Consider the following 27,264-nt stretch of genomic DNA (forward strand, 5'->3'; position numbering starts at 1 on the left):
TGCTAACCATACATTGAGTATTTTCTATAAACTATCAAGCTTTTGAATCACCATCTTCAAACTCCATCAAGTGGACATCACTAGATTCATCACACATAGGTTTCACGCTGTCATCATTGCCATCCTAATGTTCATAGAGTGGATTTGGTGAGGAGTAAGAAGCAACCATAGTAAGCGAGAATGATAAATAACAATCACACAACTATTACTTGATTTGTTTAAAAGAAGCAAAGGGAAAAGAACATCCTTTAGCTAAAGGGTAAATAAGTTCATATACAACTACATTCACAGGAACCTTAGGATCAATACGGGAGCGGGATACTCTAGAACTAACTTTTGCACAAACATTACCACTTATCAAAACTTTTACATGGATTTGACACATATTTAGACACCTGCAAGCGAAAGAAACATCAAATTCAAAGGCATTAATGAACTAGTGGATAGAGCTAGACCAATGAGAAGGGGTGCCCCTACTTTATCCATTCACACTACTTCTTGTCCATCCACTATGCAATTTGAGGTGGCAAGCTGAGTTAGGCCCAAGAGTGTGTGTTGGTGGTCTAGGCTCCCCATGATGTCCATGGGTTGAACACTAAAAATTTAGCCAATGAATGAGAGAGAGAGAGAGAGAGAGAGAGAGAGAGAGAGTAGTGGGTCGTCGTGACGGACGTCTGCAGCATAGCTCATTGGTACTAACATAATGTCAATACTCAGGGAAGTGACTCAAATGGGGCACGGAGACTCTTTGAGATCGTCAATCTCAAGAAGTGAACCTTAACAAGCAAACACAACAACTCTACAAGCAAACCAACACTCAATGATCAGGGAAATCTGCCTATGTCCTTTCTCACAACTCTAGGTCATCACACCATTTGGACACTCGAATGGACTCGAAATGCAATGAAACTTTAGGAGGAAGTATAGGACACCTAGGGGCACAATCCTACCAAGTTTGGTCGCAATTTGAGAAGGTATCAAAATCATGATCCAAATTGCAACAGAACTATCCAGAAAGGTCACCCTATGGTCTAAGAACACTCTCTGATGGTCAAAATGACTATAAACAATGATTTAAGCACTCAAATCTGCATTTACATCTCACAGACATATAGTCGTGAACGTCAACAAAACTGACAATGCTTACACTTGAATTAAAGAGCAAAGAGAGAGAAACACAATCTAAGTGTCTGAATCGAAAACGGATTACCAAATCATTAGCTGTAATGATTACAAGTTTGGAGCAGCTTATAGCTTGAGCGTACGTTTTTACAGCTCCTTGTTCTTCTCTAAAGATAAGCCCCTTTTTCACATTAAGGTAATTGATCTTTATACCTAGGGCATTCTAAATGGCCAATGGCTGGCCGGCTCACACGGACCTTTACAAATATCATTACAGCATTACAACTCAGGGGATTGATCCACTACTTTGGAATTAGGATTTACACTGAGTATTACTACACTAGCTCGAACAATTAATAGAGTACAAATGTGATGTCCAGCTACGTGTCCAATCAGGTGGGCGCCCATTCGGTTTGTCCTCAAACACACACACACACACACACACACACACACACACACACACACACACACACACACACACACACAGATAGAGAGAGAGAGAGAGAGAGCAAAACTAACTCTCTCTCCCTTGTGTTGCTGCAGGTGTGTCACTGTGTGTGTATGTCTGCTGATCTCACCACCGACATGGCTGTGATTTGCACTCTCTTGTAGAGAACTTTGAAGCCCGTCTTCTCCACAATATCGCACAGGTTGATAGCCCGCATCACCATCGTGCTCTTAATGCTCGTGGAACATCACCACCGATCTAGCTCTCACTCTGTGTGTATTGCCGACCTCACCACCACCTGGCCACGCATTGTGCTCTCACAGAGAATTATGAAGGCCGCCTTCTCCACAGTCATCACACAGCTTGCATCACATTCACGTTGTTAATGACCGCCTTCACCTAAAGGTTCTAAAAATATTCCGTAAACTGTGGCCGTCCACATGGACGCTATCCGTGAATTTTGCCTAACCCAGCCCAATACTAAGGCCTTTCTTCAACAGGCCAAAAGCTTAGCCCAACATTGTTGGAATTAGGGTTGCAGGAAAACACGTACAACTTGGAGAAGATGAAGAAAGCTCAAGGCACACAATAGAGAGTGTTTTACTTAGTGCGTAATGGAAAGATAGATAGCCCTAGATTGATGGGTGTATATACAATGCACGGGGGAAAAAACCTCCTAAAGAGGGAAAAAATGCCCCGGCGGTCCTAGTGTGTTCACACACATCACTACCACATTTATATGGTAACAAATCTCCCTTTGAGTGATCCGGTGAACGAGAGCTGGAACATGAGTAAAGGGAAGTTCCATGCCCTGAGGACATGATCAATCTACAAAGGGGAGTAAGCCCAAAGCTTTGCGAAAAGCTTTGAGCTTCTCACGATCTGCAAGGTTGTCCTATGTTGGCACATAAGCCAAGTTGGTCTCTCCTGCTGAGAGCCTCTCCCTGACATAGTGGTAATGCACCTCGATGTGATTTGTGCAAGCATGAGAAATTGGGTTCCTCGCAACTGCCAATGCACTCTGATTGTCAGTGTAGATAGTGTTGGTAGTGTCCTATCCAACACCCTAATCAGTCATAAGGCGTTTGAGCCATACACACTCAACCGTAGCTGTGAAGACTGCCTTGTACTTAGCCTCACAACTAGAAGTGGCCACAGTAGGTTTCTTCTTGCTCAAGCGTGATATACATGAACTGCCAAGCATGAAACAAAAACAACTTGTGGACATTGTGTCAAAACAACCAACCCAATCTGAGTCTGAAAAAGCATGTAAGTCTAGCGGAAATGATCCCCCCTTGGGATAAAGCAAACCAAGATGTAAAGTGCCACTAAGATAGCAAAAAATCCTCTTGACAACCTGCCAATGCTTAGACCCTGGGCTATGCGTAAATCTGCTGACCTGTGAGATTGCAAACTAAATATCCGACCTCGTGTTGCATACATAAATGAGGCATCCAATAGTAGTTTGGTAAAGAGTGGCATCTGCAGGATCACAAGCATCATGAAGACTCAAATTTAAACCTCTTTCCATGGGAGGGGCAATAGGTTTTCCATCCTCAAGTCCAAACTTACATACCAATACCTTTATGTAACTTTTCTGACACAAGGCAATAGCACCATCACATTGCTTAAACTAGATACCCAAGTAATGATGCAATATCCCCAAATCTTTCATCTTGAAAGTAGCATTCAAATCAGCCTTAAATTCAGCAATGTGCCTCTCATTTGGTCCAGTGATCAACAAATCATCGACATAAAGAACCACAATGAGAAGTACATCACCCTCACGCGTTACATACAATGTGCTTTCTGTTGGACTGTTACGAAAGCCTTGTTTGACCAAATGAGTGTCAGCTTTCTCATACCAAGCACGAGGAGATTACTTCAACCCATACAAAGCCTTCTTACATCTGCACACTTTGTCCTCTTGTCCTTTCTTGACAAAAGGCTGCGTTACATAAACTTCCTCAAATATGTCACCATTCAAGAAAGCAGTAACAATGTCTGATTGATGTACATCCGAACCAAAATGAGCTTCCAATGCACATAGAAAACGCACAGTAGTCATACGACAAGTGGGAGCAAAAGTCTCTTCATAATCTATGCCTTTTTGTTGTGCATAACCCTTTGCAACAAGTCCAGCCTTATGGCGATCGATCTCACCATCCGGCTTGCATTTCAACTTGTAAACCCACTTCCTACCAGTGGACTTTTTGCTAGGAAGAGAATCACATAAAGTCCATGAGTCATTTTCTATAAGTGCATCATATTTTGATTGCATGGCAGCCATCCAATTTTTTGAATTCTGTGCTTCATCAAAAGACAGAGGCTCCTCAACATCATGTAAACTAGACACAGCCAAAGCATAACAATCTGTTGCATAAGATGCATGGCGAGAGCCTGAACGAGTACGACTAGACAAAGGTGCATCCAATTAACTGTCACGCAATGTATACATTAGTCATTTTGGCATACCTCTAGCCTGCTCATTTTCAGCCCTTTCCTCATCAAGTACATCATGTACATCTGCATCAGTAATAGGCTGACTTGTAACATTTTTGGAAACCCCCCTAGGCTATACATTTGCCTCATTGGAATTTACATTCGAGCTTCCACCATTGAAAAGAGGCAACAAAGTGTCATAAATGTCCTGTGAGCTTACATTACTATCTCTAGTACATGACAGCAAGGGTAACATCTTCTACAAACACTACATCCCATGAAACCAAAATACACTTTTTTTGTGGATGATACAACCTGTAACCTTTGCTTTCAGCACTATAACCAACAAAAATACATTTGATAGGCTTATCATCCAAGTTTTTGTGTTGTGTTTGTGGCACCAAAGCATATGTCAACAACAAAAAACACGCATGTGCTCAATAGAAGGCTTTCTTTCATGCCATGCTTCATATGGAGTAATAGACTGCAAAGATTTTTTAGGACACCTGCTAAGTACATAAGTGGCACACATGATGACCTCAAGCCAAAAAGAATGCGGCAAAGCTTGACTTTTGACCATACATCGTGCCATTTCCCTGAGTTACCTATTTTTCGTCTTAGCAACACCATTTTGATGAGGTGTATAAGGCACTGTACATTGGTGTTTTAATTCACGACTAGCCAAAAATGCATTAAATTCATGAGACATATACTCCCCCCCTCGATCGGAACGGAGGGTGCCCATAGTACATTTCGAGACATTTTCAACCATAGCCAGAAATCGTTTGAAGCACATAACTTTGGACTTTTCTTTAAGAGGAAATACCCATGCATGCTTGGAGTAATCATCAATGAAAGTCACGAAGTAAAGGTAATTGCCCAAGGACGGAGTTTGCATGGGCCCACAAACATCACTATACACAAGCTGCAATCTGCATGTGGCCTTAACTGAACCATGCTTTGGAAACTTCAAACGATACATCTTACCCAAAATACAGCCTTCACAAACATGTTTGACAGGTGCTTCAAGAGGCGGCAAAGAAGCAACCATATTAGATTTCTGCAAACGCAGCAAACTGGCAAATTCAGATGACCATAACGTGCATGCCAAAGTTTTGCATCTGAAATTGCTCTTGAATCTACTAACTGCATTTGCAAAATTTTGTCCACACTTGTCATACAAAGTGAGCTTATACAGCCCACAACACAAAAGGCTAGATTCAACAATTTCATCACCAAAACTGAGATCATGAATTGTACATCGGTCATCCATAAATTTGACTACAAGTCCAAGTCTAGCAAGTGCAGTACATACAAAAGATTTTTCTTGATCCAGGTACATAAAGTGATTCAACAAGTGTGAAAGAACTGTTGTTTGTAGCAGTAAGCACAATCTTTCCAACTCCCTGAACCGGATAAGAGGCATTGTTGGCACAAGTGACTAAATTCCCATGAGGGACAGACTCGAGAGAGGTGAACAATTCACGATGTGAGGTAATGTGCTTTGTAGCACCACTATCGAAATACCATGCATGTGAATCTGCAGCAACTGACATGCATGAATCATGGACAACAGGATTGTAAGTGCACTCTGCACTAAAAGCCCATTCTACATCAACATCAACATCACAGTCTCTTTTAACAGAAGACTCAACAATGGCTGCATTTGTAGTGGAACCAGCATTTGCAGTGGAACCACCCTCTTTCTTCTTAGCCACTTTGGCCTTCAACTTAGGACACTGCTTGATCAAGTGATCATTAGCTTTACAATAATGGCAACACATCTTCTTTTTGTCCTTATCACCAGAATTTCCAGACGAATTGCTGCCAGCAGAAGCATTAGGAACAGGTGATTTTCCACTCGCAAAAGAACCATAAGAAGTGGTTGCATTGCTGTTACCACCCTTTCTTTGAGAAGCAATAAAAGCATGTTCAACTGCACGCTATCTAGTCTTGTTTTTTTCTGGAAAGTGACTCTTGCAACAGCAATGTGCACAATGCATCAAACTTGACAACTTCAGGATTTGCTTGGGTCAAATCTCTAAGTACTAGCAAAAGTCTGGTAAGAATCTGGTAAGGCATCAAGAACAGTCTGCACAAGTAAACTGTCTGAAATGACTTCACCTCTAGAAATAAGTTGCTTATTGATATCCTTAACACCAGCAAGAAAAGTGTCCATATCATCTTCCTAATGCATAATCTTCGACTCCAGCTCTTTACGCAGCAATGAAATTTTTGCCTCGTTGCGGCTTGCATAAAGAATCTTCATAGGGCAATTATTTGCAAAGTGCTCAAATTTGTTACATTCAAAGCACGTCCCAAAGTACGTCTTGAAATTAAGCGGTATAGTAATAAGCCCAGTTCCGACATTAATCACCATGCTCTTTGGTGGTGACTTAGAAATATTCCAACCTATACAAACTTTTTTGGAGTATTTGCCAAGTCCTCTCTTGTTAGAAACAAACAAGGGGGTTCCTAGTTGACTGGAAAGCAACCTAATGTTATCCCAAAGTCAACTTGGCAGACTTGCAAACTCGACCCAGACTGGATGGATCCCCTGAGACACTCCGCTAAATCAAATACTGGTTTCCAGGGACCACACACCCAATGGTCTTGTTAAATATCAAGGGGCCTTTCTCCAGGATCTTTTACATGCCGGAGACCTCCTTGAATCTAACTGAGCAGAAGCCCTTGGCTAGGTAAGTGGTATTTCAATTGCACCCCCCCCCCCCCCCCCCCCCCCCCATGTCCTTGGATCCGTTCAAATCTATTAGGGACTCTCCCACTAAAGCCAAACACAAGCATAAGCTTAGTTTGCATGGCTAGCGGAATCGCGACAGTGATAGCCTCCGCAACCTCCACTTGATGTTGCAGAGACTTCTTTAGAGCACTATAGGCTCGATCTGCCAGGCCTTCTTCGAGAAGCCCAATGCATTCTGCTTGGGAGCAAGTTCTTTAGTTATCGTTTGGGCTGCATTCTAACTAACATTTTACTTCTTTTAGCTCTTGTTCAAGCTGAGCTTTAACATTCTTCAATTTTTCCAAGCCTCCCTCACTTGATGCCTCAATAACCAAAAACTAAAACTAAAAATCTATTTGCCAAAAACTACAATGGATAAAAGGGATGAAGAATCAAAGCCAATTCAAATAGCCTCTGAATTTTGCTTTAATCACAAAGGTGATAAATTAGGAAGCGATAAAGTTGCAAAATTGACTATCGAGATATTTGCAACGAAGTTATCCTTCATATGTACAATATTTTAATCAAGCAATACGACCTCGTGAAGGTACATGGAGGCAACACCTTCCCAGAAGGTCGCCCATCCCTATACCGTTTCTATGCATGTGCACATAACTACAATTTTCCACAAATTGATGTAACCATCCAAATCTCAACACCTTCCTAAAAGGTCACCTATCCCTATATCATTTCTACCCATGCGCACATACCTACAATGTTTCATAAATTGATTCAACCATCCAAAGTCCAAAACTTGTGTTAGGAGTCTAATCAAGATATGTAAACCTCATAGCTAAGGACCAATTATGGTTCCCCATCAAAGAGAAGTAGAAAATTTGTAGCGCTAAAGCTTTTGCTTGTCAGCAAAATAGCAAGAATATTCCATTTTCTCAATAAAGTCTTTAGCGCTTTCATTCACTTTACCATGAAACTCTAGAAAACTAACTGCCATATCTCCCAAAACTTGCAAAGTCGAGATAACTTGAAGCAATTCCTCAATGGCAAGGACCAAAATATTGTCAGGCAAACAAAAGGAGAGGCACCTCTATAGCAATGTCTCCCAAAAGTGCTCAACACATCAACTTAGCACCAAGAACACACCAAAAGAACTTTAACCCAAAATACTAAATATCAATGATCCTCTATGAATTTATTGGCAAACGCTCGCCCAAAAGACACACTGGAAGGTTGAAATACTTATCCAAGCATAAAAACCACAATTTCAAAATGTACACATCCCACTAAACATGGAGGCTTTCACAACTCTCTGTACTATATAGTAGGAAACAATTTTTTCTTTTTAAGCCACAACTCCAAAAGGGATGCTTAAAGGCTTGAAAAATATTTTTCTCTCTACAAACATAAGTACTAATATTATCAAATTCAAACTTTCATACAACTATGAACAAAATTGACACGAATAGAAGCTAATATAACATGACTACACGTAGAGAAGGATAGTCAAGGGCAAAAACTAGCATGAGAAAGCAATAGAGAGACGCAATTGTGAGTGCGCGGATGCGGTGCGTGTGCGGAGAGTGAGAAGGAGAGAGAGGGAGACAGAGAGCAGGACACAAGATGTGGGTGGAGCTCCCAAATCTCACTGTATGAGCACCATGTGAAAATGTGAGTGAGAGCTCCTTATTCTTTGTAAGTATAAAAAATAAGGAGATAAATGTGGGCAGTCGGACACTGGTCGGCGGACATAGGCAAATCACGGTGAGGCACACCGCCTTACCTAACATTCTCCCACTAAAAGTTGTGTGCCAATAAGTGGCGAGAAAACTAGCCTACAACTAGTATATACAAGAGGTGAGAGAAGACGACTCTCAACCTATGCCCACTGGCTCACTCCAAACATGCTCTAGTGTAGATGCAACATGCATACCACTAGGACTAGAGCTACGATGACACTCATGATGCAGGTATCAAGTGACGACCTGCATGGCTCCACAATGCACAATGCCAGTGTCAATCATTGCACGACTGACAACTCCCACTGCAGATGCACCAACCGCATAAGCAAGATCAGGTCTCGAGACCAAAATTCAGACATGAGAGACCCAAAAGCCGATGAAACATGCACTATGTGTACCAACCTATCCCTGTCAGCAACCTCAGTGCCATATGCATCCTCATAAGGAACCACCTGACTATGTATCACCATGTCAGCATCATCTGACAAAGACATGTTCGCTGAGAATGACTGCAAAACCGAAAAATCAGCACCACTGCAATCACACACAGTTGTTTGAAGGACAATGTCGCCCTCAAACGTATCAGACGCATCATAGAACAATGCATCAATCTCTGGCTCAATTGATGTCACCTCAAATGATGACTGACAAAGCTGTGCATCCCCATAGATACCACTGTCTGCGTGAACATCACCACAAGACAAATGCACAACCTGCTCTCCATGCAGCACATCCGCAAAAGAGACACGTATCGTCTCTCGCTTCAAACATGGCTGCAAATACACAGAGACTACACCGCCTCGTGTGTCAGAAATATGCAAAGGGTATACTAGACCACTCCTAGCACCTCCAGCTATCACCAGTGATCCCCTATGCATCTGAAATGATCGCTCTCTAAGTAGTACACAATGTCCACTACTTTGCAACTGACGCACTGAAATGAGACTCTGACTGAGTCCTGGTACATAACGTACATCTCGTAGCGTAAGGAATTCACCGCTAGGCAAGGACATGCATACATCTCCAGCACCCTGTATGTCATATGCTGAACCATCAGCAAACTGCACACAACCAAGTCTCCCACGAGAGAAAGAGCAAAACAAATCACGACGTGGCGTCACGTAAAAAACTGCACACTCGTCTAGTAGAAAACGCGTAGACAATGTGCTATCCCAAGACACAAAGTAGTCTGAAGGCAAACTAGACTCAAAAGTGACATGCCCGTCACATGCATACTCTCTAGCATCTGTCCTCATAGTAGCACCATGCATCTGCCTCTTTCGCTGCCTCATACACCTGAAGCAACGACACCTAATATGTCCATCATGGCCGCAGTGCCAACATGTCAGTCGCGATCGTGAACGAGAACCGCCTTTAACCTAAAGCGTCTCCATGCCAAAAGTATGGCAAACAATGCTCGAGATCACAAGACTCTCCCACCTGAGAGCAAACCACTGTCTCAAGCAAAGAAAGATACACAACTCCTCACTCTTGCGAGAGTGGATACAAAAACACAAAACTGTGTCCAAACTGACAAAACCTGTCAAAGTGAGAGTAAATACTCAATCACAAACTATGGCGAGAATCTGGAAAAAATCCAGCAGAGTTTCCCGTGAAAACTGAGCAAAAACTCAAGTACAATCTCTACCATAAACCATAACACTACTCAATGCCAATGAGTAGAAATGCCAAAATGGCTCCACATTTTCACATACAATGGCAATCCGTACTCAACGTATATCAACGGAGTGACCGCGCATAAGCAAGCGCCAAAAAAATTTGCAATCCGAAAACTTGATCAATGCGAAAACAATGCTCTCAAAAGAGCTCACTGGCACTTGAAAGTGCTCGCCAAAATGCATATATAATGGGCATCAACTATGCACCATAACCATATGAAAACCCATTCACAAAGACCATGAATCCAAGCACAAAATCTATGCCAAAGTATCCTGTGAAAACCAGTGAAAGAAGCTCCACCTGTGTACTCCAAAAAATTGTGTCTCTCAAGAGACCGCTTCGATGGTGTGTAAACGCCTCCGTACTTCGTTGCCCAAATCTACCAAAAAATCCTCAAACCACAAGCTCTGCACAAGCTCAAATTGCGTCTTCAGCTCAGAATTTATACACCTAACTTTGAGCACCTACCGTGCTTCCAAAAGTGCATCAAACTCGCATACTATGCGAAAACAAAAAACCTACAATTTCTATATACAGTCAGTCTGAGCTGAATATCAACAAAACGGTGAGGAATTTGCAAAACATTTCTTCTGCAAAGTTGTAGACCGCGTCAAAACGGATGAGCATCGTGGACAAAATTCTCAAATCTGCATTCTACAAGGAGAAAAAAGAATCTGAAAACAGTGCTGCTGCGCACACAATTTTTAGGGCAGCACCTTCACTTACACACAATCTTCTACACTCCTTTCTGAGCTTCCACAAGAGCATACATCACTCTCAATTGAGCTCACAAGCTCCCATTGCATTTCAGAAAGCTTCCAAGCTGTCTTAATCTCTCCACCGCCGAGAGCGAGCGAGCTATCGCCTCGAAGCTCCCGTCGTGCTCTCTGTGGTCACCATAGCTCTGATACCAATTGTAAGTGCGCGGATGCGGTGCGAAACAATGTGTCCAAAATGCACACGAAGTAAAAATTTGGACCATGTTGCCATCTCTTACATAATAAACCAATGACAATGCTATGGTGGATATCAAAACATAGAAAATTTCATGCCATAGAAATATTATATGCACATCTTCTTGTAACTTTTGGTCATACATGTTTTGTTAGCTCAAGGTGAACCACTCATTTGTAGGTGGTCTTGCATGCTTGCCCCTCTCCAAATGCTTAATTCATGTTTCAATTGCTTCACTTACTTCTAAATCTTAAAAAGGGAGTGCCAAAACATACAAACTTGGCTTCTCATGAAACTGAAAATCTATTAGCCCAACAATATCCCAAAGGGTGACCCAACCGCGGCTCTATTTGACACCATCATTTTTAAGAGGGGATCTACGGTCCCAAATAATTGTTTATTGTGGGTCGTTCGATTCATATGGAGGAAAAAAGAAGAGTATGGTAGGATTAGACCTCGTAACCTCCCCCTCCCAATTCTATTGCTTTACCACTACACTATTGCACGCATTTTGAAAGGCATGGAGGATGATAGCATTACATTTTGTAGTCCTAGCTGCCCGTCATGATCTCTAGTTCACATTAAGTTTACTTCAAGTTTACATCTAGTTTACATGCAAGTTCACAACGAGTTTACATCTAGTTTACATCAAGTTCACATTCGGGATGAACGGCTGTAATCTTCGCCGAAAAGCAAAGCCGATTGAAAATCGTACATCCCCTCAAAAAAAATGAGGGTGTCCATCGTTGCTACGCATGGGCACATAACTACAATGTTCCACAAATTGATTTAACCATCCAAAACCCAAAACCTTTTAGGTGTTCAAGAGTCCAAGCCTCATAGCTAAGCAACAGTGATAGTTCACAAATTGGGCGTACGCCAACATCTCTTTAACTAATTAGTCAGTAGGGGAGAAGAGAGGGCAGAGGATCAAACTGCCCATTTGCAAACATGGGCTCATAGCTAAACGGTAACGCCATTGCCCTCAGTAATGCATTAGAGACTGAACAATCAAAACAAAGAATCAATGATAAAATGAGACAAGGCTCTTCATCTTTTCAGTTAGATCTGCTCTTCACCATCATCGTCATAGCCAGTTCGCTCTGCTCCTCATCAGAGTTATTATGCTAAATTTTTTGTCATAATACAAAAGCATTACCATGTACATTAGCTGAAGTATGGGCCTAACATCAAACAAATCTAAAAGACATCTTCAATTGCAAGTAGCTCGCCAATTGCAAGTATAAATAGACAAGAAGGCTGTGTGATTTCACTTTTGCCAACCCTTCCTTACTAACAGGAAGGCTTTGTGATCTTAGCCTGCTAACCTAACTTGAACAGCTTTGAGGGACTGCCTTCGTCGCCGCCGTTTCCCTTCGGGGGTGTTAGATTTGGCAGTGGGAGAGGCTATGCTGAAGCTTTCCATTACCTCTCGCTCTACCTCTGATCGCCCTATGCCCCCTGATAGCCGTCTACTTTTGCCAATTGCGAGGAATGGCCGCGGTGACATGGCCATGAAGCTTGCTTGCCCTTCACCAAAATTTAAGTGGATTGCCAAGTTCTCATCACCGTCGTCAGCCAGCAGAGGCACCCCTTTACCTTTCTTTCTTGCTGAGCTCTTCTTTCGCCTGCTTGAGGGAGCTCTATAATGCAGCATTTCCTCGTGCGGCTTTCTGCAGCTCAGCAGCTTAACTGCAAATGGGTGCTCTGCAGTAAAACATTCGGGCAGGTTTGACTCACTGCCCTTCATGAGCGCAACGTTGCCATTATTTACCTGCACACGGAAGTTGAACAATACTACCAATCTTAAAGGCCAACTGCTTAATCATTTGAAAATGATGTACAGGTCAAGAAAGGGAGGCATTACCAGTTGCAAAAGTGCAGCAAAAGTTCTTGCAACTTCATGTTTTTCAAGCCCGGCTACTATGTCGGTGAACGGTTTTTGAACATCACTAGGACCTTCATCACCATGATCCTCCAAGGACAATCTATCCAATATCCTCTCACCATAAGCATGTATGTCAAAGGGTGGATGAGCCTCCTGGTTGTGTACATGAAAGACGATTAGAATGTGTATATGCACGACTGAATGCATATACTTTACAATGTATGAGCAATACTTTACCTGTATAGCAAGATGTTTCTCGATCTTTTTGTTCCAACTAACAACCCGGTTTGCTAATTCAGTAAGCTTTTCTGACTCAGCATGTTTTTTCAGCACAGCATCCTGCAAAAGATTATGGAAGGATGAAGACACTTCACAATAAAAAAAAGGCAGTGTCATTCAAAAACGTAAAAACCCATGAACTCAAGAAAGGAATTTATGATGCAAGAACCAAGAGAAAGTGCTCTTTAAACTCTTAATCTGTATCAGCTATGGTTGTTTTCCTACATGTTGGCACACATGGCATAAACATGATAAGCTTGATAGCATGGTTTTTCTCTCGTTATAGTTGTAATATGGGTACTTTGTCTGTGCTCATGAGTCTCCAAGTAGGCACTACTAATCAAAACGGTCCAGCGTAAAGAAGCAGGGCATGATCATCTTTCTTGCACTGAACTCGCACCCACAAAACAGCAAGAGTCGAGTCGTTGAGACAAAAGAGGATTGCATTTCAGATCTCTGCTTTTCCAGCCTTTAAAATAAAATTCAACAAGTTAAAATTGAGGCACAAGGGATATACTTCAAACTGAAAGCGAGACAGTGGCACCTCTTCTTTTGTACACGACTCGGTCACAAAGTGGATGGTAACATAGCACCATTACCTTTTGTGATGGATAGGTAATTTACCAAAACAGAATGAGATGCTAAGACAGTAATTTGAAGAGCTACCAATCTTACATGGTGTAATGGCACAAGATATTAAGCAAAAGGCCTACAATAGTTGACTATTTTAAAAGACGAAAAACATTAGTGTCCTTCAGGACCTTAGGCTAGCAAAAGGAGCAAAACTTCTGATTTGTTTATGTTATGTCTCCCCCACAAGTCAAGCTCCAAAACATATATCCTAGAAAAGCACATCATCCAATTTATAGCCAACTCCATGAACAAGAAATTGCAAGTGCACTCACCAGCTGTGCTTGACAGAGTTCCTCTAGGTTTGATACTTCATTTAACTCTGTTTCTACATTGATAGCATCAAGGTGTTCTGTAACATGGGAAGTTTGCTGCAACAAATCACCAAAAGAATATTGGTTGGCAAAAAGAAACAGCATTATATATGCTCCAAAAAGAGCATTAACATGATCTCGGCACCAGCATTTACCTGACTGGGATCTTGCGACCCAAAATCTTCCACAGCATCAGGGTGATATGTAGCTGGCTCCTCGAGGCCCTCATCATCAGATCGAGAATCCTCATTGTCGCTATCCTTGTCGGACCTATCAAAGCTCCATTCTGAACCAATCAACGGTGTTCTCTTTGCAATAAATGAGCTTCTGAGCTGATGGGGCCACACAAGGCAACCAAGTGTCAGACCAAGCCAGAGGGCGACGTAGTGAGAGGGACATCAAGCTAAGAATCTCAAACCTTTTCATAAGGAGGAGGCTCTTCTGATTGCTTTGCACGCCATGCTTCTCTTTCTAGACTTTCCAGCGCTTGCCAAACCCTTCCTAATTCAGAAACAGCTGGCTCAAGCAGTGTCTCACGAAGCTTTTTAGCTTTTCTCCTCTTATTGGGCCTGCCTGGCAAACAAAGCTGAATAAATCAAGAGAGCTAGAAATGTAATTCAACACGAGGAAACATTCATCAGTACCATTACCTCGTCTATAAGGAACTACTGGAAGCGTTCCAGACTCGTGTGGGTTCAAGGGTGCCCATGGGTCTGGTACTTCTTCACCTTGGTTGCTTCTGTCACAACCCTGATTTGTATGCTGGGGACCTCCGTTGCCATCTATATCCTGAGCAGCACCGGCATCATTGTCCACCCATGCATCATTTTCTTCGTCATCATTATGCCAATCATCCGCACCAGTATCAAAATTAAAAGCTTCAGGTGGTCTGGGACTCCTTTGAGCTGTTCCTGAAGGACCAGCATCCTGATTTGCATGCTGATAATTACACCCTGGAGTCTGAACAATGGTCGGATTCCTTTGCCCCGGTGTATTACCGGGATAATCTGAATCCCTTGTCACTTGTGATTGTGCTTTTTCCCTCCAATACTCATCAACAAACTTTGCATCACAGGGATCCAATAGCAAGAAATCTCTGTGCAGACTGCTGATAGATATCTGCATAGTAGGGAAAAACTATTTAAACACGATATCAATCAAATCAGGTTAGAGGAATGAGAGATTCCTGCTGTACCTGGTATGAAGCAAGCTCTCCAGCATCGCCAGGTATATCAACATTCTCTCCTTCAACCACAAGCAAACATGCAGGAGGTCGTACTGCCGGTGTAATGCAGGATGATTCTTTTTGTTCATCCACAATATCAATGTTTGTCTCCTCTGCACACATCGTTGCTTCTATTTACAACATCAAAGAACATTGCCTATGAAAGCCACAGCCAAAAGCCAGCTTACCTGGGACATCGTCAAGATTTAAAAAATCTTCTTCCTGATCTTCAATTATGTCTGCATCTTTCCCATTCTCTTGAATAGAGCTGCTTTCCCGTTGTGCTTGCCTGGAAAGATGTGCTATTAGCATAGAAGTTCCTAGATAATTGCATATGGGCAGCACAGAATTGAATAGAACAGATTACTTCTTATTCGCGATAAAATCCAGTGCCTGCAGCACAAGGGCATAGAGGTATTCCACCTTCCTGCTGTAAATTTGTATGGAGCCCTGTATCAAAAGGGCAGCTGCAGACCATGCGAGTGTGTATACTCATAAGCACTTGACATGATGAGGTATATTGAGTTCTAATCTCTTCACCACAAACACCAACACTGTCAACACTAAAATCCGCACGTATACAGGTACAATATATGTCACATGTGTGATAGCACGTGATGGGCTTGGAACCCCCTTACAATTTACTTGAATATTATTTGAAACTTCTATGCTTCACATTGTAAAGCAGCTGGATCATTCTAAGAATTTGCAATCTTTCAGCCAGCGTACAATCATTAATTCCTCTTCTTTCCAACATGGCTCATAGTGCCCTCTACAAAATGTGAATCCCTTTTGCAGCTATGCTGATCCCAAAAAGCTAGAACAAAATTGCCTCCTGACCCTGTATGATTGTCCTTTTGTACAAATGGGCACAACGCAGATATGCAAAATTCAGCAAGCACACGAAGTACAAAATTACCTTCTGCAAAATTGAAGGATTCATGGCCCTCCTCATCTGGAATGGACACCAAAGAGAGCCCTGCCAGGTAGCTTTCGAGCTCCCGTGCAACATCCACAGCCCAATTCGCTGCCAAGTCTCGATTAGGTTGCAGCAGATGAACATAACGAGGTTCTTCATCTTTTTCCATGGCTGCAGTTCAGCTAATGCCGAAAATTATGCCGCAAACCATTTAATGAGCTTCCCATATCCAAGATTCTAGCAGCGGAATTACATATAAGCTTCGTCTTCTATGGTAGCTTTCTGAGAAATCTGGAGACTCCAGCAAGGCCCTCTTCAGCCCCTGTTCCGAAAGGGAAACCCTAGGAGACGGCCCCTTCCCAGAAGACCCTAATCAGTCCCCTTCGTATGCTCAGCCCACAGATACTCGACTCGCAAGCTCTCTGCACCTGCTAGCAGCAAAATTCAAACTGCTACCTTCTTCCCGCTCGCATCAACGACAACAAAGGCCTTACACACTTGGCCACATTACGTGTTGATGTGCAGCTCACAATGCCCATCGCAAAAAAATATTGTAGGTTTAAACTAAGGTTGGGACTAAGGCTCGGTTGAAGCCATTGAGAGCATTGAGGCAAAGAGAAAGGTGGTGGGTAGGGTTCCGGCGAGAAAAGGAGAAAGGATTGCAGACCCACCTCTTCTAGGGTGATGCCCCCTTGAACACAAGCCACTGTTGAGAACTTGGAAGTGCGAAACACGGGATGCATTTCTTGACCTTTCATCAATGGCTACCAATGCCAATACTTAACCAATAGGATAGTTTACATTTGCCCATTGTGATCAGGTAGTCCAAACTGGCCTCTTGACTAATCTATCCCACTTTGTTACCTTTGGCGACAACCTCATATTTGTGCAGAGATAAAGGGGGAGAGATGCATGCACGTACACACACACATCCCAAAACACAGATACCTAAGGTCCCAAGATATCATTTACTTGTATGCATCCCATTAGTCTCCCTTTATATGTGTTATGAAAAAAAAATTGGCGGGTTCACATTGTGTTAAGGAGTTTCCATGTCCCAACTCTCCATCCACTCACACACATCTTGCAATTCTATAAGACTCTTCGATATAAGTGGCAGAAGAGCACTGATTTTTCTTTGTTGCCTACAATCTCAAGTATGCATGAATTATGTGAGGCTTGTATGATGGGCAAGCAACAAAAAATTTGTTTCCACGATAGAGTAACAATAGTTCCCTCAAATGCTATATTATGTATATACTCTATACCAGCAAATGGTTAATAGTGTTGGCCAATGGCCAATCGATGGTTGATGGTCATGGCCAGTGGCCGTGGATGGTGCATAGTGAATGCCACCCAAAACGCCCATGTTGTATACATTAACCTACCATCCTTGCTCAACACCATAAATGGAGGACATTGCTATGAGCCAAAGCGTCCAATGTTGTTATATTTAGCCCGTGCTATTTGTACACCCTAATAGTTTAAGTTAATTAAGTCACTATCTAAGCTCTACCTTGAGAGCTCATGGGTGTAAAATCTTGTCACATTGTATCAAATTGGTCATTACTCTCCTTTGGGTTTCCATTGTTTGTTTTGCAATGTTTCTCTACTTTTGTTTACTACAAGATCCTACTTTGTTGTTATTTTATATCACAAGAAGAAGGCAAAGGAGAAGAGAGTGAGAAGAAGAGGCTGAGGATGAAGAAGCTGGAGAAGTAGCCCTCAAGCAAGTCTTCAAGATGGAAAAAGTGAACAAATTTGATGGAGTTGAAAAGATGAGTGATGATCTTGAATCTTGGATTGAAGAGTGAGAATACTATTTTGCTATAAAGACTTTCTCAAAAGAGGTCAAAGAAAAAGTTGATCTGGTACACTTCCAAAGCATAGCAAAACTATGGTGGAAGGTATATCTATAGAAGAGGACTAAGAAAGGACCAATTTTGTGGGATGGATTCAAATTTTAAGTAGAGAAAAGGTATGCTTCTCTTGACTATAACATGGACAAAAAGATGGGACTCCACAAACTTAAAGAATATGGAGAACATAAAGAAAAATTATGCTAACATATTACGGTAGTGATGTGTGAACACACTTAGGAGGTTCTTCCTCACTAGAAGGTTTTCCTTCCTTGGCTTGTATATACACCCATCATTCTAGGGAAAGCCTTGTCTTTGTATTAGCACACTCAGTAGTACGACTTCCTGTGTTGTGTGCTCTTGAGATTCTCCTTCATCTTCTCCATCTTGATGTGCATTCCTGCAACCATATTTCCAACAATTGGTATAAGAGCAAGCTTTGGCATCTTGAGCAGCATTGCCAACACCCTTCTAGCTCACATTCTTAGATTAAGTTGATTTTTGGTGAACATTCATAGGGTGACATAACCTTTGGGAATCTCATAGAGCTTGTATGGTTTGAATTTTGATTTGGGCTCGTTTTCGCCTCTATTTCTACTATTGGAAATATTGCACATCCAATTTTGTCCTTTTATGAAGATTTTTTGAGATGGTGCATAATTTTAAAAAACGGTCACTTTGTGTTCTTGTGCTATATAGCATTGGTCAATGGCAGCTTAGTTAGCATTAGTTTTTTGCTACAAAGGCAACTTTTTGCATCAAGTGCGCCCACCGGCCATGGCTAACAACAATTATGTTTTTGCATGTTGTCTATTGTAGTTCAATTGGATTGGGACAACTATACATTTTGGGTGTACATGATGCACCCCTCTTAAGACACCATTGAAACATTTTTTTAAAGACTCTGATGAAGGGTGGTTTTGTGCCAACTACTGGCGAATTGCATCTTGTCCATAGTGACGTTTGTTGTCCAATGCATACTCCACATTTGGGAGCCATTCGTGCTTTGTGACTTATATTAATGATAATTGCAAGCATGCATGGGTGTATCCGCCTAAGGAAAAGTCCAAAGTGTTCTTGTGCTTCAACAATTTTGGCTTATGGTGGCTAAAAATGAATGTGAATGTATTGTGGACACCCTTCATTCTAATCAAGGGGAGGAGGTTGTATAAAGGATTCGATGCTTTTTTGGCGATATGTGGGGTAATACACCAATGTATAGTGCCATTTTGCCACATGCATTTTGGCTTGAGGAAATTGTGTGTACTGCATATGTACTAAATAGATGTGTGGGGTAATACATCAATATACAGTGCCATTTTTCCACATGTGTTTTGGCTTCAGGAAATCGTGTGTACTGAATATGTACTAAACAGATGTCCTATTAGAGTGTTGCAATCTATCACTCCATATGAGACTTGGCATGGCAAGAAGCAATCTATTGGTGACTTGCACATGTTTGGCTGCTTGGCTTATGCTTTTGTGCCTAAGGGGTGACTAAGCAACAATACAAAAAACTGGATGATAAGACTGTGAAATGTATTTTTGTTAGTTACAGTTTAATAAGCAAAGGCTACAAGTTGTAATATCTGCAAAAGAGATGTATCTTGATTAGTCAAGATGCTATTTTTGTGGAAGATGTAATTCAATCCTTGTTAGCATGTACCACAAAATAGATACGAGCTCACAAAATGTGTATGATATGTTGCTACCGCTATTTAGTGATGGGATTTTAATGTAAGTCACATTTGTAGCCTGTGTAATGAAAATGGCCTATGAACATTGAGAATAGCGGAATTAAGAGAACTATAGTGAGCATTTTTATGAGACTACATTGAGAACATAGAGGGTGAACTTAACTAGCGGTAGCAACACAACCATTATACTTAATTAACTTGGCATGAATGATACTTTTGAAAGAGATAGAATTAGAGAACATGACAACAGTTGAGGACCGGATTTATGTAGATCCGGTCCCCCCTCCAATAGGTTTTTGTATTATAGATTCTCCCATAAATAGAGACTCGTGTTCCTTGTGACCTAGGTGATGCAATGAAGATGGAAAGCTTCATGCATCACGAGCATAACATAAACTTTGTAAAAGCATTAACCATCCCCGGCCTCAGTCCCAAGGCCTCAAACACCTTCGAAGGTGGAGAGAGCTAGCGGGGAATGAGGGTAGAGAAGAGGAAGGAGAAACATTCATAGGAGAACAAAATAGTTCCTCATTTATCATCACTCTTCTTGCTTGGCATAGGATAATAGCATAGTAATGAAGATGGAGAAGATGGAGAAGATGGCAAGCTTAAGCATTGAAGCATGGCTCTTGGTTGGATTTGCATTCCATAGCCAAGAATGTTGGTGTAGGCTCTCAACTTCTCAACAAGCTTGAAGAAGGAGATGGAGCTCTTGCACTTTGCCAAGCAAGAATGAGCATGTGAGTATGTGTGAGAGAGAGAGTATACACCCCAAGCACACCCCCAGCTTCCTTTGGTCGGACCCCCCCCCCCCCCCCCCCTTGTAGCTCATGCTGGAAGTTAATTGGACCCCTGCAAGCCTAGCCAATCACATGCATAGTGTAAGACATCTCTCTCTCTCTCTCTCTCTCTCTCTCTCTCTCTCTCTCTCTCTCTCTCTCTCTCTCATCAACACCCCCATCTCTATTAGATCGTCAAGCCCTCTCAAGGGCCTCATATTCTCTTCCTCTAAATGCTGCAAGTTAAGGTTAGGGCAAGTAAACAACTAAGGCAAAAGCTAGCCCAACTCTCAATCTTCCTCGGCCTTTTAATAACAGTATTCACGCCAAGGTATAGTGTAGCATGTGGTCAAGGGAGTTGGCCTAGCGATAAGGGCGAAGGGCTTTAAGTGTGCCCACTATGGTTCAACCCCTGCGACAAGCGGGTGTGGATGTCCAAGCGCAATCTCGTAAAACTAGAATCTGATTGCTGATTCAGATTTCATGAAGAAGGGAAGGGGAAGCCTCATGAATTGTTTACACTCATTTGGTATAACAATTGAAGAAAAACAAAATAGAGTACTTACACAATTAAACACACAAAAAGAGTTTATTTAGCCTATTAGCAATTTTAAATGTGTCTAGCCTAAGGGTGGGATTAGGCCATCCATTTGTTATAGCCCTCAAAAAGAATGTCTTGGCACTTTTCACCATCCTACTTTTTTTCCAGTCTACATGCATGCCCCAAGGATAGTTGTGCTCAAGGATAGTGAGGGCACTCATAGATATGACAACGATGGTTAATCGCCAATGCACAATGAAGTTCATTCTCCCATGATCCCTTTGTAAAGTGCCTACATGCCGATCTAGAGTGAGGAATTCTCTCAAGCTATCATTACCTGGGCATGCGTCGAGTTTTCAAGGCTCGAGTGGGTAGCACAATCAGCTATTACAAACGAAGAGGATGGATTACCCAATCATGGATGCCAAAGACGTGGTATAATGCATGATGTTGACATGGGCAGCAAATTCATGATCAAATCAATAGTATGGGGCTACTAGCAAACAATGTCATGCTTGGTGGAAGTTTGCTCAACAAGTCTCTTCCTTTCCCTATTTCTCTTTAACACAAACCACTACCAAAGGCAACTTAGCGAAATAGATCGGCTTTGTATATAATAGAGCCCCACTTGTCAGCCAAAAAGATGAATCAATCAATAGGTGTACATGGCCTTCCATATAACCAATACTACTGAAAAGTGCTAAGGTTGACCCAATGTACCACCTCTTTCTGACCAGATATCCTATAATTTACTTCACATTTTAGAAATTGGCCAGTTGCTCCTAGTTGCCAAAAAAATTGTTGCCGAGTTTATCTTTATTTTCCAACTTGAGGCCATGGAGCTTTCATCTCATGTATAGCTTTGAATTGATAGTCTTATATACTAAGATTTTCTTACTTCGCATGTATCAATCATTGATGCTGCTAAAAATCTTCATAATGGGTGAAAGAATACAATAAATCAAGCCCAAGAATGCTTTTGGATCCTTTTGCTTTAGAAGCTTTAACTTTGGTCCTTAATTAGAGTTGTTTGTAGATCATCTTCTGTGATTGCCTCCCTAAGATTCTCCGATCTTCTGTATAATCTTCCAAAGCGCCTCCACTGAGATGGAGTCTCATCTAGAGGAAAGTCTTGCTCTAAAAATTACTCAATTGACTCTACTCCATGAGAATTTCTAATATGATGTAGATGATAGTGCCAATGTAATTCTTCACATGCTAGAGATGTGCACACCTCTAATTTTCTTGTATTGTGGTAAGAGATGTGTCCCTAGAGAAACCTGAGGCACATTTGTATGTGAAGCTCCATTGTTCTAGTAAATAATGACCAAATACGTCCTCTCTGGATAAAACATGGACACCTGTAAAGAATGGTTGTTGCATACATGGAGCTAAAATGCATAGGTAGACATCTACATGGTGCCTAACATAACTAGCCATCTTGTGTATTTTGCTTTCTTTAATAACCACCCACACTATCTCCTCACCATGGTCATCATGGTAGACTCCCACAGTGGTGGGGGTGGGGACGAGGCCTATTCGGATTCGTTGAATAGGCCACTTCAGCATCCATAGCCTCAACCTGTCCTCCTCCTCTCAAGAGAATAAAGAGACGTTCTTTGGGGCACATACCACACCTACCTTTCAGTCCCACATATATCAGATCACCTCATCTTCCTTGATGGCTCAATGCAAATCTCTGACATCTGAAGCTCTACACTTGGAAATTCGGTATCATATGCCGCATGAGTGACAGCAGCAATCCAGTAAAATTTTGTGATGGTAAGATCTAAACTTCAAAACAATCACCTCACTCCATCCAATGTAAGACTCAGCAATCATACCCAATGACAAGCTTTGTAGACACCTTAGAATATTTATGTCATATGGACCAAGACAGCTTATTGCAAACACAACCCCAGCTTCCTGAAAGTACATTTTTTCTTCTACAGTATTACAAGAGCAATAATCAGCAAGATCACAACCATGTCACAAACATCCGGGGTTGGCACCACTCATATCAAATCTCCAAAGTTTGTCCTTGTGATCTCTGCATTCATTGACGATATGGCAGGCCAGTATAAGGATGTACATAGGTCTCAATCATGAATTCACAGAATGTTTACAAAAAATTCTTGTGAAGGAGCGTACCTTCGTAAAGAATGGATACTTAACATATGGGTAGAGTAGTCTCCTGACACGCAGATCTTCAAACTGATAAGAGGTTACCTATGAGTATGTTTTCGCCTGCGAAGGACCGCATTGCTCTGTCTATACAATTTGTGAACCATTCATCCAGGCCCCCACAAAGCATGAAGGGTGCTTGTCACATCCACGTCCTTAGGCTCACTATTATATGAGAGCCAGCAACGAAAGAAGGCCCACAAATGTAAACAACCATACTAATGGACAATTGCGAAGGACACGGCTACCAGCAGATGATAATCTGCAGAAACAAAGCCAGGAAAAAAAGAATGAGAACCACGAAAATGGCCTACTGTAGGCCGTTTGAATTTCCAAATTAAGAATAAGAAAGACATACATTACAGATTTCTCAAACTTTTCCCACAAGCACACAATGGACTAGCACTCTTAAACCCAAAATCAACTGCAGTATAGAGAGTACAGTTTAGAAGCAAAAACTGAGCTTTTGCCAATTCCCAGAATACCCTCAAAATTCAAAAATTCGCAACATATTGTTGTGTCCTTTTTGGCTGGATTACCCCAAATTTTGCAGGGTCTAATCTTTTTTGGCAATAGAAATCTATCTTTAAGTTCTTGGACAAAACTATTCACCAATGCGTTCACAGATAGAGGCAAATGTGTCTAAAAATAATGACCGATATCATTTTGAGAGCCCACAAGACCATCTAGATTCTAAAAACCCAGCTCCATCATCTTCTATCGAGGGAGAACCAATTTTCCCACGAAAAGTTGCAAAAATAATCTGTCTTTGGATATGTTTGCGAGGTTAATGATGGGAATTTTTGGCCAAAATTGAGGGGTATATTGGGAATTTTCACAAATTTCAGGGGTATTTTGGTAATTTTCCATAAGTTTTATTTAGGCTGTTAAAAGCCGATCACTTCTTTACATTCAAACAAAGAACAAAAAACACATATACTGCTCCTAAAATATAGAGCAGCACTGCATCCATAAGTCACGTACTTATTGACAATTCTGCAAGGATAACTTGACTCAAACCTTTTCATGCATAAACAGCCAGAAGTTCCACTACGAAATATCCACAAACTTTCCTTCTGAAGAAACACGAGCACTTACTTGTCAAATGGAGTATATAGCATCTTTTGGAGGCCACACCCTGTGTATGGACCTGCATTGTCCCGTCCCACACCAAGAAGATCCAAGAATTCCAAGTAGTGCGATATACGATCAACCATTCTGATGTCATCCCCATGTCCACATTCCACAAAGCCATTAAGGATATTGATCGTCATCCCAAAGCCTGGGTAGATGGCGTTGTAAGTGTCATTCTTTGAAGGGACCCACTTGCCAGACATAACATCATGACATGATGGCTGCTTGGGCTTCATGGGGAGCATCCAAGTCGCAAGGGCAGCTTGAAATGCAAGGGTGGCATTTGATGCAAGCCAATCTGGGCGGTGTAAGAGATCCTTCTTCAGGTATTTGCCCAACCTTCCATAGTTATAATTCCTGACAGCAATCAGCTTCAAATCATGACAATACCATGTTGAGCCTCATAGCAGGCAAGTTCATACGATGCTTCTACCGCCCAATCCATAAGGAAATTGGTTCAAAATTATCTAATAGAGCACGCTACTTTCACAAGAATGTTACAACCCAATATCAAGCTTGTGAGATCTTACAAAGAAGCAAATTGATTACCAGTATACAGGCAAAGCCCCTCTGCCGTGGTAACTGATACCTTTGACACAAGGGTATTCAAAGCTTGGCTCACAATAAAGTGAGTCAGGGCTCAGCTCTTCCTTATAGCACAGTCCCCAAGCCAAGGGGCCCTTGGGAGCAACGGACCAGCCACCTGCCATTGATACGGTTTCACAATTCAGCCTACAATTCTACAGCTTAACAGCAGCAATGTGCTCAAGAAACCCGGTCTCATGCACAATCAGCCAAAACATAGATGAACAGTAAAGAAGGTACTTACATGTTGTCTCATGGGCGACATGGGCCAAAAAGGCTGCAAGCTCTGTCCTTTGCACCAACTCGCCCCCTGTTGTTGCGAACCCAAGAGGCTCAAACATGGCAACTGCTTCAATGAAGGAATGGTAATCCCAAAAGCCAGCAGCATGTGCCACAGGCAAATTCCTCTGAGGAAATAATGCCTCAAAATCTTGATCTGAGAAGATCTGTGCAACCGTCAAATTCTTCTCGCACTTCTTTCCTTCCAAACATATTGCATTAAAGGCTGATGCCCTGGACACGAACACAAGGGCCACGAGGACGAAGATAACAGCCCCCAATGCCCTCATTTCACTGCACATACAGGGAAAGCCTGTCACTCATTCCATACTACATATCTTAATGAATAGGGCAACAGCAGGCCTGCTCACTGCTAAAAATGCGTAGCATCACAAGGAGAACCCCTATGATGATCAATCACTCCACTCGGACAGATTACATACTGCCCCTAGACTGCAATTCAACTACAAAGAGGAGAGAGCACCCTTCTGAGCAGAATGCCTCAAAGCCATGGATCGCAAGTTGCAACAATGAAATACTGTGACACAGAAATGGTCTTTAAACACCGGAAGAGTATGCTCCCAATTCTCAACTTGAAGGGGTGGGAAGTCCATCTGCATATCTATTCGAAACAAACAATCACAGGTTTCTCCTCTAAAAAATGATAAGATCCTGGAAACAGAGAAAGCTAAGTGATGGCAAAATTGACGCAGAGGTTAATGGTCACATGATGAACCACAGTAGATCAGCCAGAAAACCCCATTGCCAACATAGCGAGGAAGATGTAGTTAAAACTCTGGGCACGGAAGGAGGCCTGCATTTGCAGGGACAACACAAGCGGGTATGGGCAAGCCATATACATAAAACCAGAAGCCCACGATCTGCACAATGACGCCATGATCTGAACAATTGAAGCGCTACAGCATCAATAGAAACCGAGGGACCAATGCAAGCAAGCTTCAAGCTTGCAAGCACCTGTAGCAGACTGTGAAGCTCGGGGGAGGACAAAATAATGAAGAAGAAAAAGAAGGCGAGGAGGAGGAGGAGGAGCATACCTACTCCTGCGCATTTGCAGGTGCTTACAGAAGGAGCTTAAACGCACCAGACAAGCTGCACACAATGACCAAGAAGATGAAACCCTGAGAAAGAATGCACACAGTCCCTAAAAGAGAGTAGCATTACCTGGCAAGAGCTCTCATGGAAGCAATGCGAACGGCATTGTGGAAAATTTTGCTTCGCTTCGTGGTGAGGCGGGGAGCTCTTCACACATGACTAACAGGCTGGTTGAATCCACTGGTGACCGGGTCCACCGGCGGGACCGGTGATAAAGCCCCTCATATATGTGCACTCTACCGACGCTAAAAAGTGACATCTTACCCATATAGTGTGTGTGTGTGTGTGTGTGTGTGAAGACACACACACACACACACACACACACTATGAAGACTTAGCCTTACTATACAAACTAGTGTTTATGCAAGTTTGTGAAGACTTAGGCTGGAAAAGGCTATGTGTAGCATGGGCCAATAAAAGGTTTCCATTTGGCAACTTCTGTTCACAAAGGGCGGTGGAACTATGAAAAGTTTCTTCCACGTCACGGCAGAAAAGGGGTGTTTCTCTTCCACCCCCCCAAATTTTTGTGCCGACCCCCCCCCCCCGGCCCGAACTTCTCTTCCACTTTGACACGGTAGCCTGCAACCAATCTTAAGTCTCCACGCAAGATTTTTCCCCTCTCTCTACCACCGCTCTGTGTGAACGGCTGCAGAGTGGAATCCATGGCTACGTACAAGTTCCGCCTGGAAGCTGTTGAAAAGCTCCCTTTCTTTCGCCACGCAGTCTGAATTGAGCCTTACAGCCTTACAAACTAG

General features: G+C 42.2%; 2 protein-coding genes across 3 annotated transcripts; both read right to left on the reverse strand.

Annotated features, from left to right (window-relative positions):
* Positions 1-12,111: 12,111 nt before the first annotated feature.
* On the reverse strand, positions 12,112-17,868 carry HEB2 (condensin-2 complex subunit H2-like protein). The gene is made up of 11 exons (XM_086497682.1): positions 16,339-17,868; positions 15,787-15,886; positions 15,608-15,708; positions 15,390-15,532; positions 14,845-15,313; positions 14,613-14,767; positions 14,350-14,526; positions 14,156-14,251; positions 13,209-13,310; positions 12,951-13,124; positions 12,112-12,857 (listed from the first exon to the last, which is right to left on the reverse strand). Exons 1-11 carry the CDS (start codon positions 16,505-16,507, stop codon positions 12,399-12,401), a joined length of 2,145 nt encoding a protein of 714 aa, XP_086353808.1. The 5' UTR covers positions 16,508-17,868; the 3' UTR covers positions 12,112-12,398.
* A 5,187-nt stretch (positions 17,869-23,055) lies between these two features.
* LOC147428473 (chitinase-like protein 1) lies at positions 23,056-26,702 on the reverse strand. Of its 2 annotated transcripts, XR_015186079.1 has the most exons (7): positions 26,579-26,702; positions 26,452-26,506; positions 25,362-25,690; positions 25,082-25,235; positions 24,497-24,889; positions 23,366-23,660; positions 23,056-23,264 (listed from the first exon to the last, which is right to left on the reverse strand). XR_015186079.1 is itself a non-coding variant. In XM_086497683.1 (6 exons), exons 2-6 carry the CDS (start codon positions 26,463-26,465, stop codon positions 23,567-23,569), a joined length of 984 nt encoding a protein of 327 aa, XP_086353809.1. In that variant the 5' UTR covers positions 26,466-26,506; positions 26,579-26,702; the 3' UTR covers positions 23,056-23,566. The 2 variants fall into 2 exon arrangements, 1 of the variants encoding a protein (XP_086353809.1); XM_086497683.1 differs by having other exon boundaries at positions 23,056-23,660.
* Between the last annotated feature and the right edge of the window lie 562 nt (positions 26,703-27,264).

Source organism: Adiantum capillus-veneris, chromosome 23 (assembly GCF_014529385.1).
Source record: "Adiantum capillus-veneris isolate H3 chromosome 23, ASM1452938v2, whole genome shotgun sequence".
Lineage (NCBI taxonomy): Eukaryota > Viridiplantae > Streptophyta > Polypodiopsida > Polypodiales > Pteridaceae > Adiantum > Adiantum capillus-veneris.